This window comes from Gracilinanus agilis, chromosome 3 (genome assembly GCF_016433145.1).
Source record: "Gracilinanus agilis isolate LMUSP501 chromosome 3, AgileGrace, whole genome shotgun sequence".
Lineage (NCBI taxonomy): Eukaryota > Metazoa > Chordata > Mammalia > Didelphimorphia > Didelphidae > Gracilinanus > Gracilinanus agilis.
This window is the reverse complement of record NC_058132.1, coordinates 417,172,646-417,184,754: the sequence shown is the minus strand read 5'-3', so window position 1 is coordinate 417,184,754 and position 12,109 is coordinate 417,172,646. Positions and strand designations below refer to the sequence as shown.

Here is a 12,109-nt window from a genome sequence, read left to right as displayed (position 1 = left end):
TCCTGCCTTCTGGTTTAATATGTTTTATTTATAAGGAATTCTTTTTCTCATCTCTTCTTCCTACCTTCCTTATCTTTCTTCAAGTCTCAGCTTATTGTCCTCTCTACTTCTACAAAAAGTCTTTCTCACTCCTTAATCTTATTGCCTTCCTTCTATTATTACCTCCATTTCATTCTGTGTATGTCTTGTTGGTCCCTAGCTATTGGCATGTTGTTTTCCCCACTAGATCGCGAGCTCTCTAGGAGCAATGACTATGTTGGAGCCTTTCTTTATATCTTTTGTACTTAGCACAGTGCCTGGCATGTAGTAAGAGCTTAAAAAAGTCTTATTGAGAGACTAACAAAAGATAGTTGAGAAATATTACATTATCCAAGATCTTTTCTGTTTCCCTATTGTCAGACCTGGTCACCATTTTTAAAAGCTAAAATTATTCTTGTCTTCAGGAATGCTTTGAGATCTTCTAATTTATTAAGTGATTATACTTTCCTCTGAAAGCATGTAGTCAATTTTGCTGGATAGTTGATTTTTGGTTGTAAACCCAATTCCTTTGCCTTCTGGAATATCGTATTCCAAGCCTTCTAGTCCTTCAATGTGGAGGCTGCCAGATCCTGTGTGATCCTGACTGGGGCTCCATGATATCTGAATTGTTTCTTTCTAGCTGCCTATAGTATTTTCTCCTTGGCCTGGGAGCTCTTGAACTTGGTTATAACATTCTGAGGACTTGTCATTTGGGGATTTAATGCAGGAAGTGAACTATGGGTTCTTTCCATCTCTATTTTGCCCTCTTGCTCAAGAATTAGTTTCCGTAGTATTGATGTCTAGGCCTTTTTTTAAATCATGACTTTCAGGTAGTCCAATAATTCTTAAATAGTCTCTCCTGGATTTATTTTCTAGGTCAGTTGTTTTTTCAATGAGGTAATTCATATTTTCTTCTATATTTTCATTCTTTAGATTTTTTATTGTTTCTTGATGTTTTGTGACATCATTAGCCCAATCCTAATTTTTAAAGACTGAATTTCTTCCATGACCTTTTGATCCTGTTATGAGGAAATTAGAAAGTCATATATTTAATTTAGAATAACACCTAGGCTGTCTCTAAAGATCTAAGAAGGGAAGGAAACTGTTTTCCTTGAGGACTCTGGTCAAGACTGAGACAGGGAAGTAGCTGTTTTTACAGCCTGGGTGTTATTCTACATTAAATATATAACTTTCTAATTTCCTCATAACAATCCTTTTCCAAATGATCCATTCTTCTTTTCAAATAATTCTTTTCAACTGTTTTCAACTACTTTTGGCCTCATTTTCCAGTGGGTCAATTCTGGCTTTAAAGACACTATTTTCTTGTTTTAATTGATGTGCCTCTGTTTCCAGAAGACCTACCTTGCTTTTTAAGCTTTTGTTTTCCTTTTCCCATTTTTCTTCAACCTGTCTTATTTGATTTTTTAATTTCTTTTTGAGTTCTTCCAGAGCCTGAGTTCAATTCCCTAGATTTTTTTGAGGTTTTCTTGAAGTTCCTTGGATTCCATTGACCTCTGTTTCTCTTCTTTGGTCTTTATTCCCAATTGTTACCGCTTTCTTCTTTTTTTTTTTTAAACTCATTCTCTCTCCCCCCTGCCCCTGGACTATAAATTCCTTCTTTTGGTTTATTGGAATAGGATGTTTGAGCTGCTCTGCTCAGGAGGGAATCTTCAGACTTTTCTTTCCTCTGCCGGTATACTAGATTAGACTGGTTGACCTGACCTGCTGTGCTAATCTAATAAGAAGTCGAATCCTCTTGGTAGCGGGCTGCTGCAGAGGCCAAGAGTGCCCCACCCCATCCCTGCTAGTTGTTGTCAGAGTCTTGGGCAGCCCTCTGCTCAGGAATCCCAGTCAGCCCATTTTTGATTACAGGTCTCAGCAAAACAGGTGGGGGAGGGGAATTTGGTCTCTCCCTTATGCCCTGGAAATTGACTCTCTGTGCCTACCTTTCAAGCTGTGATCAGCAGGAGAATCCTGTGGCTCTATCTTGTTGAGTTTGGATTTCTTTTTTGTAGCACTTTTTTTTAGATTCTTACCTTTCATCTTGGAGTCAATACTGCTCGGAAGCAGAAGAGTGGTATGGGTAGGCAATGGGGGTCAAGTGACTTGCCCAGGGTCACACAGCTGGGAAATGTCTGAGGCCTCCCTCATTGACCTCCCATCTCTAGGCCTAGCTCTCAATCCACTGAGCTACCCAGCTGTCCCCCACCCCTGTATTATTAATTAGGCTGCCCCCTGAAGCACTTTGTTGCTCCTAAGCTGTCATCTTGACTCCTCCCCTTAAAATTATTTTTGGGCAAGATTAGGTTTACCCTCTATGTCACACTACTATGTGTCAGGAACCCTTTAAAAGGCTTTATAAACCCTTTACAAAGATTCATTTGGCCCTTAAAACAACCCTGTGAAATAGGTAATTATCCCCATTATACAGATGCAGAAACAGAAGCAAATAGTGATTAAGTGACTTGCTCAGGACCATACATCATACATGTATACATGCATCATACATGTCATCATGTTAAGAGATCATGTTTGAACTCTGATTGTACTGACTTTGAACCCAGCCTCCTTCGCCAACATGCTATAATGAGCAAATTTTCCTCTGTAGTGCTCAAAATTGATACCATCTTTTGTTTTTAAAAATTTCTGAGTATAGAACTGTACTTATTATAGATATTGACACTGTTTAGGGGAAGACAAAGAAAAGATTTCCTAGACTCTTCAAAAGAATTCTTACTTAGATTTAGAGCTAGAAGAGATCTCAGAAACCATAGCATACAAATGTAGTGATTTTATATGAGAAAACTGAGGTTCGGGAATATCAAGAGGTTTAGATGAAGTAAAAAATGTAGAAAGAACCAGTCAAGATTTGAATTGAGGTACTCTGACTCTAGAAACCATGCATACTGTTGCTTGTCATGTGCTCTGCTAGGTATCACTGGAACTGATGGTAGTGAACTGAAAGCCTCTCAATCATCTCTCTTTCTTCCAACATTAACCATTAATATAGTGCTTATAACAGTGAACTTTTGAAAAAAAAAATTGTTCATCTATAATATAGCCATCATTTTGGAACGACAAAGCCTGGAATACATTAGTAAGAAAATTTAGGTAGCAAAATGTTAAAATGACTGCAGACAAATATCAAGTTTTAATAAACTCTGCTATTGAAAAGGAGTATTTTGACTCTATTCCTTTTGATCATGGCTTTAACTGTTCTTTGGTATCAGGTACCTAAATGATGAGTTCCAAAGGCAGCTCCAATGAAACTTGAGGCTGAGATTTCAGAAAGCAAGTAACACAATAACAACAAGAGGTTACTGACCTTTGCCTTGTGTTTGCTGGACTGCAATTGCTATCAAACCCAGGTCTGATGGCACCTTAAACATCAACCTGCAAATTGTGGGAAAAACTGGTTAGCAAATATGCCTATGAAAACCAAATAATACATCGGTCTAACTTGTATGAAAAAGAACACTGTTTTCTTTCTTTTGTAATCAAGTTGTTGTTTTAAAGGAATTAAAACGTTATAATAATAAAAGTATTATTAATAAGGTATTACATGTTTTATTAAAGTCCGGAGAGAATATAAAAATTATCTAACTCTCCCCACACAAAGGATTGAGAATATGTGCAAACTCATACACACAATAACATACTTTTATATGCACATACTACATAACACAATTTGGCTTCTTTGAATTGTTTTTCTTTAAAAAAATGTTTATCAAATACTCTTTTTTCCAACTGGTATCCCTATATCCAACAAGAAACAACCAACAATTCTTGACATTTGTTTCTACTTAGTGTACATTTCTGTTCAAACTCTAGAATATGTAATAACAGAAGTTTCTGATTATTTAGAAAATCAATATGGTGGCAATAAAGCAGTTTAAAAGATACGCTTTCCCAGGAGAACTAATTATATTTTAACTATAGTAAATAAATCCACACCTTCTGAGAATTCTGGAGAACCCTGGATTATTTTAGGCTTGATTTCTGCTTTTAAAATGGCTTCACTTAAAAGAATATGAACTCCCCTTTTGGGGATAGGCAGAAAAGTGTGCTATAATACCACCAAATGAGTCAACATTAACTGAAAGAAATGTTGCTGTGAGAATTTCCTCTGAGCTAGATTGGGCATATTTTAACTTCATGTAATAGTACTTTTCCTTCTTTTAAATTTCCATTGAATTACTGAATAGGCACAACACAGGTAAGAGTTCTGGCAAAATTTGCTTTTAAAATTATGAATAAAGGCATGTGACATGAAATACCTATTCTCAGTGTGGCTGTAAAAGCTAATTTATCTGACTACATCTATTTGAATATAAATATAGTGTGAGACTTTCTACTAATGTGAAGGTTCAAGCATAAGTGTTTCTAGGTCCTTCTGGAAATGACCATCATAGGCAGAGGAAAGTGAGAAAAACCAGGGGCAAAAAAATTAAAACACTTTAAAAAATGTAAAGAAAAACTTCAGAGGTTTCTGATCAGTGCATAATTATGACTTCATTAGACTGATAATGCAGTAGGCTTCCTACCTCTTGACAGAGAGGCAACAGATGAAAAGTATTGAAAGACATACATTGATAGACACAATCAACATGCTTATTTTTTTTTTTTTGCTTGACTATGCTTTTGAGTTGCAAGGTGGGGCTTCAATTTGGATTGCAGGAGGGAGAGGCAATGAGAGGAATGCAAAAAAAAAAAAAAAGGGCATCAACAAACATAAGAGAGGACATAAAGAGAGGAGAAGGCAGTTTAGAAAGTGAAATAGACAAATGGCAGTTTTGTTGCTAACATGGTAAACTTAATTACATACTTTATTAAAAATTGCACATAAGAAATTTAGTTTTATATACAAATCTCTTGTAATTGTGTATTTGATACATATTTGTTGATGTTTGAGTTCATAATAAAAAAGAAAATTAAAAAATTAGAAAATAAAAAAAAAAAAGAAATGAGGAAAGCTAATTATAAGTACCACTGCTCCCCCTACTGCCAGGATAAGTACTAATGGGAAGATGCTACTGAAGCAACTCATTTTTTATTTTAGCCTCGATAGAAGAATAGAATTTTGCAAATAACTAGGCCAAATAATAGAAGGTACAATTAACAAAAATTTGTCACTCCATTGAAAATTCCCTGACACAGGAATCCCAAGTATCTGGTTACTAAAACTCTAGCCCCAAAAAGACAAGAAGAGACCACAAGACAACTTACTAAAGGCCATGAACCAAAACTGACAAGAGGACAAATAAGCTTATCATGGCTATTAGAAAAAGTAAAAAAATACAGGGATTTTCAAAGCAAAATAGTCTTGTGGCCTCTTTGCCAAGTCTACTTCCATTTCTTATGAAATAAAATTTAAAAAAATGTTTCTTTTGAATCCTATGAGTTATTCATTGAGTTTGGGAATCAGTAAGAAAACCTGAGAGGTATTCTTTGTATGAGACTTTTATGTCTTTACTACTTATGTCTACTTTTTTATAAGTATATTTTAGAAGCTTTGCATTTTAGTTGCCCTAGTAACACCTTAAATTTTTTTTTAATTTAAATAAACTTTTTCCAGACTATATATTAATACCTAAGTAACACTTTGATAGAAAATACCAAATTCATACAAATTCTTGGGGACAGCTACGCATGGGGTTTAAGTGAAATTATTCAGCACACTCTGAAGAGATTCTACCTCAGTTCAGGATCCTGTATCTCTTGGTGGTGATTCTTTAAATGAATATGCAGAAAACAAGATGATATAACCAGTGGTGGTGGGTGGAAGAGATCTTAAGCAGAAAAATAGTTGGTTGAGAAACCATAGACTTTTAGAACAAAGAGAAATGATTAAGGGAACATATGAAACTGCTAGGGGTTTGGCAGTGGTTAAGAGAATATATTAATGAGAAGACCAAGCTTGTTCTGCCTACATGAAGAAACTACATGAAGAAGGAGGAGCATTACATGGTAAAGCAGCTAATGATTAGACTGAGAAAACCAGAGGCAGAGAGATTTATTTGTGCTATCCGAGATGACTCTAGAGAGGCCTTACCACGTAGCTCCTACTACATTTATGAAGCTTCTCAATTTTACATTTCTGAAAATGAAGTTGCCTATGTTTTCTTTACTAAAAAGGAAAAAGCCTAAATGCATTTTTATTCTGAATTACTGATGTTCTCACAAAGGCAAAAATGATTGCATAGTTTCTGGTTTTTTTTTAGTTGTAGGTAGGGTTGTTTTTTTGTTGTTTTTTTTTTTTTGCCTAACATTTAACATAATGTCTAGGAGTCCTTAAGAGAAAAATGTTTTATTTTTGCATTCTTCTCTGAGCTAGTACTAAACTAGAATTTCAGTATTGAAATATCAGATACCTTTTAAAGGGACTACTTTGCAAAGGATAAAGAAATCTTCACCTCCTGTACAAATTAAGCACAATAGGTCCTGGAAAAAAGACTAGTAGTGTAAGGATGAGGGACTGAATCATGTCCTAAGCAATTTCTATAAAAGGAAGAAGCTACTTTAGAACTGGAGGAACAGATTCTTAGGATCAGGATTTCAAAACTTGAGGCAATCAGTCATTTCCAGCACACCTCTGAGGAGTAAAAAGGGGATGAAGCCCTGTGGCAAGGGTAAGAAGAACTGTTTCATAACTCTAAAATAAACTTCATAAGGTCAAAAAGGAGGGAACCAATAGGATCTTAGGTATCCCTAAGGCTAGTTTGTGGTTGAGGCAAAGTTCAATTTATTGGCGATACTTATGTAACTAAAAAACAGATTATATTATGGTGCTTCTTAATAAATATACAAATATTATTTAAGGGAAATTAGGAAAGGAGCTGGCCTTTTCTTGGGACTTCCCTTAGCTTGGGTACTAGTGACTGACTCTCCTGAAAATATGTTTTGTGTGACAAAAATAAAATTTAAAATGCCAATAAGACTTGAAAAGTTAAAGACAAGTTTTCAGAGATAGTGCAATGGAAGCAGAGGGGTAGTTAGCATAGCTGATCTTTCCTGACCAAGGTGAGGAGTGAGGAGCCCCATGCAGGAAACAGCCGCCTTCACGCCTACACATGCTGCTGAAGCAATGTTGAGAAAATTACATAATGCTCTGATTAGGTTCCCTACAAATTTGAGCTATACAACTTCTGCTAATGGGCTACTCTTTCTCCATTCTTCATTGTAGCCCTTCCACATCTTTTCATCCTTTTTAAAACCTCTCTTGGTTTTCCCTCTATCAGCTGAGATCTGTCTCATATTTCACTCATATTTCACAGTGAACTCCATATTTCCCCCCTTTCTCATCTCCTATTGCTGAGATACCTTCTAGCAATATCATCCTAGAAAGATTTCTTTCTTCTAAAGCAGGAAAAATGTTCTGATTTTTTTTCATTAGATTTTAACATTAAAATTTGGACTTGACTCCCAAGTGAAAGCTTGATGTCCATCTCATACATATAATAATCAATGGCACTGGTGACAAGGAATTGGGTAATTTCCCTCTGTCTGATTACACAATGCTTCTCTTCATTTGTAAGATTCTTCATTCCATGATTCCATGATGTGATGATGTGATGATAGAGGACCTTCACCAGTATCTTATTTGATGAGGTGGTCTTACTCCTTATTAAGGCTAACCACTCCACATGCACACACAATCCCATTCTATCTCACCTCCTCCAACTCACTTATCTCCAATCTGTCCCTGTCTACCAGTTCCTTCCTTATTGCCTACAAACATGCTCACATCTTTTCCATTCCCAAAAATCCCTTGCTTGATCCTCTCCATCCTATCCTTACTCTTCTAAATGTCTATCAAAGTTTTTCTAGAAAAATATTGAAGCATCCAAGATCACTTTGGGACCACAAATAGACTGCAGATTGAACTTGAGTTGAAAATAATGGTTTATATTTGTAAATCCATAGAACTAAAAAGTAAACATTTCCATGCTCCTCTATTTTGCTGATGTCTAAATCACATACTCCTTCTGCCTAACGTTTCCAGTTTTCCCAGTAGTTTTTATAATAGGGAATTTTTATCACAGAGGTTTGTGTCCTTGCATTTATCAAACACTAGGTTGTATTAGCCATTTACGACTGTGTATTGTATACTTAATCTATTCCATTGATTCACACTCTATTTCTTTGTTTTAATTATTGTGATTGTATAATACAGTTTGGTATCTGGTATCTTTGCTTCCCAGTTTTTCCCATTCATTCTCCTCATATTCTTGACCTTTTGTTCTTCCAGGTGAATTGTCTTTATTTTTTCTAACTCTACAAAATAAATTGTTGGTAGTTGGTATGGCATTGAATGAGTAAACTAATTTAGATGGGACTGTCATTTTAATTATATTGTTTTGGCCTGCCCATAAGCAATTAATATTTGTATTTTTCATTTGTTTAGATCTGACTTTATTTGTATGAAGTGTTTTGAATAATAATAAAATAATAAAATAGTCATGATAATGGCTATCTTTGTTGCAACCCTGATATTACTGAGAAGGCTCCTAGTTTATCCCCATAGTTTTCCTTCTACTGCTGAATCAACTCTGCATTCCTAGTATAAATTCCACTTGGTCCTGGTTTACGATCCTTGTGATATAGTGCTGTAATCTCTTTGCTAGTATTTTATATGTAAAGTATTCCTAAGTGGTCTTTAGGCTCTCCCCTCTCTATTCCATCCTCTTCATAGTTTCTATATCTGCCCAAGGCACACAATCTTAGCATTAGATTTCCACAGTTAAAATACTAGCATAACTCTTGGTATATATAGGGGTTCTTAAACTAGGATCTGTGAACTCAAAAATGTATATTTTCATAACTATATTTCAATGTAATATTTTGTAATCTCATTTACTTTATTTCATGCAATTAAAAAGTTACAATCTGAGAAAGCTTCACTACACCTCCAAGGTGTACAGAAAACAAAAAAGGTTAAGAATCCTGACTCTTAGCTGGAAAGACTTACACGAACTGATGCAGAGTGAAATAAGCAGAACCAAGAGAACATTATACATACTAACTGCAATATCATGGAATGATCAACTGTGAGAGACGTGGCTACTCTCAGCAATACCATGATCCAGGGCAATGTGTTTTGGATATATAAATCTGGGAAGGGAGAGTGATGCAATGGAGGAAGAAATTTGGATCCTATAACTTCATAAAATTTACATAAAAATTGTTATTACATGTAATTAATTGATAAAATAAGAATATCTTTACAAAAATTGGAAAAACAACAACAATAACAAGAAGAATCCTGGCTATGAGAAACTCTTCAGGTTGAAATTTAAAAAGGAAACTCATCTTCTGGCTTTGCAGCTTTATTACATATTATTCCCTTCATATACTCAAACTGTTATTTACTAGGTGTTCCTCAAACTCAGCATTCCACTTCCTAACATTTATATCTATAGGTCTTCCTATGCCTGATATTATTCCCCCTTCTTTGGATTTCAAAATTCTTATTTTCTTTCAAGAATGAAGTTGGGTATTATTTCCTCTATAAAGCTTTCTCCTCTTCCTTCCATTGGTTCTGATCTTTCCCTCCCCGTTATCACCTTTCACTATGCTATGCAATCATCTAGCTCAGTATCTTAAAAAATAATGAATACTTTATTTTTCTGCATAGTATTTTGGAAAATATAATCATCATATTGCAGCTTATACATCAATATCAACATCTTTGAGGATAAAGTGGTAGCGAAATTCCATCTCCATCTGATAATCTCTAAATCTAAAGTAAAAGCATTTTTTAAGCAATAGGCACTGTTTTAAATGCTTTACATCTTTTTTACATTTCATCTTCACAACAACCTTGGGTGATATGTGCTACTGTTGTCCTCATTTTACAGATAAGAAACAGACCATTGATTGGTCCAGGGTCAAAAGTTTCTAAGGCCACATTTGAACTCTTCCTGACTCTAGGTCTGTGCATTATCCACTGAACCAATGAGCTGTTTCAATGGATATGGTGAAGTATGATTCAAGAGAAAGACAAGAGAAAGGCTTACCCAAAAAATTAGTAGGCACTGGATAGGGCAAGTACCAAATGACAGTCAATCAATTCACCGGAACACTAAGATTAAATTTTATAATAAGAAAAACAATATATAAGCTATTGAAAATAAAAATGTGAAATGACATTTCACAAAAACAGAAATGACGCTACTGATGAAAAAATTTTAATTGCTATAACAAGGAGGTCAAGAAAGCCCAGAAATTAGAGAGACATCTGCCAAAAGCATAGTCTAGTGAAGGAGAATGATGGATTAAAGTATTGCCTTATAAAGCAGAGAAGAAGTGTAAGGTAAACCTAGTTTGAATAAAGTTTGGCAAGATCATCCCAAAGGCATTCAAGGGCAAAAAATAGGGAAAGCTACAAACAAAAATAGAAAAGCTTTGCAAAAACAATTTTCTAGCAGGGATGGTGGAACCATACCTTGGACCGTAACATCATACAGTCCCTGAAAATTCTTATACCAGGAGATAGAAAAAGAGCAAAAATGGGGAAAACAGCTGGATTGGATCAAATATACAGAAAAGAGATCTTTTGCAGAGGTGATAAAATTGTGAGGGCACCATGGGACAATATAAAGTATCTGAAAGGAAAGGAACACATAAAAATATGCCTTTAAAATGTCTAATTTTAATAATAACTCCTTAAAATTTATGAAAGTTATTAGAAGTTTCCTAAAAGTGACTAAAAGAACAAGTATCAACCTATGTCTACTCTTCAATGCATACAAAGTCTTTTTTTTTCCACACATAAACCGAGCACTTTGTCAAAGATGGTACTCATGTAAAACAAGCAGGCTTTTATATGAGACATTCAACAATGAACCACATTTTGCCATTTCAAAAAAAGATGCAGAAAATACAAGATCCCACTGTGTTGTTGTTAGTTGATTAGAAAACAAAAGACATCCAACTTATGAGCTCTTTCATAACAAAGTATGTCACAACTACTTATCAAGATCATTCAGGATTTCCTTGGTCGATGTAACCCTCAAACAATAAACAATGAGAAAGACAGAATACAGGAAACCATATCATCTCTGAGAGTATTAACCACTGTGATACAGCACACAATTCAAGTCATGGAGGGAATGCCCTATAGGTAGTGAGGATAGATATTCCTGTTTGGGAATGACATTATATCAATTATATCAAGCCCCAAAACAATGCAGAGACACTTGGAAGAGAACTGTAAAATCAATCAAACTGTAAAAATCAAACTAATCAAAAAAGAAGTTTGACCAGTCTATTTTAAGGAGAATGTGTAGGCAAGGAACCTGAGAAGGAATATATACATTTAAGAATAACAAATCAGGCAATTTATTATTCACAGGTAAGCTTGTGACTCCTCAGCCCTTATGGGCAAGTAGTGGTGTGGGCCAATGTGGGAGCCCAGATCTTTGGGCCTTTCCCTTTATTGTTATTACTGAACAGATTTCAGGGACCAAGCTGGAGGTGGGGGTGGGGGATGGGGAGGGAGGGGCAACTGTGATGAGAAAAATTTAATATGTTTGCAAACCAAGAATAGATGAAATTTGTTAAATTGATTATAATCTCTTAATTATAATTAATTAAGCAATTAAATAATTTTTTTTTAATTTCACATTCCTGGCCTAAATGAAGTTGACTAAACCAGTAATTGGATATACAGGAACTTCCTGGTACACAGATGGGTCAAGCAGATTGATCCACTCAAACATGAAGTCACTTCTGTCCACTATGGCCTAGCAATAGGCCAATCTTCACATCTACCTCCATAGCAAAGACTAAATAGATGGGAAAGTCTATAGTCCAGATTTCTTTCTCTTTTTTCTCTTTCTTTGATCCCTTACCTGCTGTCTTAAAATCAATAATATGTATTGGTTACAAGGCAAAAGAGCAATGAGGGCTAGATAATGTGGGTTAAATGACTTGCTCAGTGTGTGGAGTGAAATCCTGGGGGGCTCACACCCCCAAAATCACAAAAGCAGATAGGAGACTTGATGCTGGCAGAGTTCAAGTGGCTTTATTCAGGTGTGGGGAGGGGTTATAGAGTAAGGAATGCTGTCTAGACAGCATCCTCAGAAAAGGG

The 12,109-nt window shown here is 35.3% G+C and overlaps 1 protein-coding gene across 1 annotated transcript in view; it reads right to left on the bottom strand.

Annotated features, from left to right (window-relative positions):
* Nucleotides 1-12,109, bottom strand: part of HLCS (holocarboxylase synthetase) — a 133,999-nt gene that overhangs the window by 10,443 nt on the left and 111,447 nt on the right. Inside the window, exon 7 of the mRNA XM_044670267.1 lies at nt 3,344-3,411. Within this exon, the coding sequence (XP_044526202.1) occupies nt 3,344-3,411 (68 nt within the window). The remainder of the gene's footprint in view (nt 1-3,343; nt 3,412-12,109) is intronic.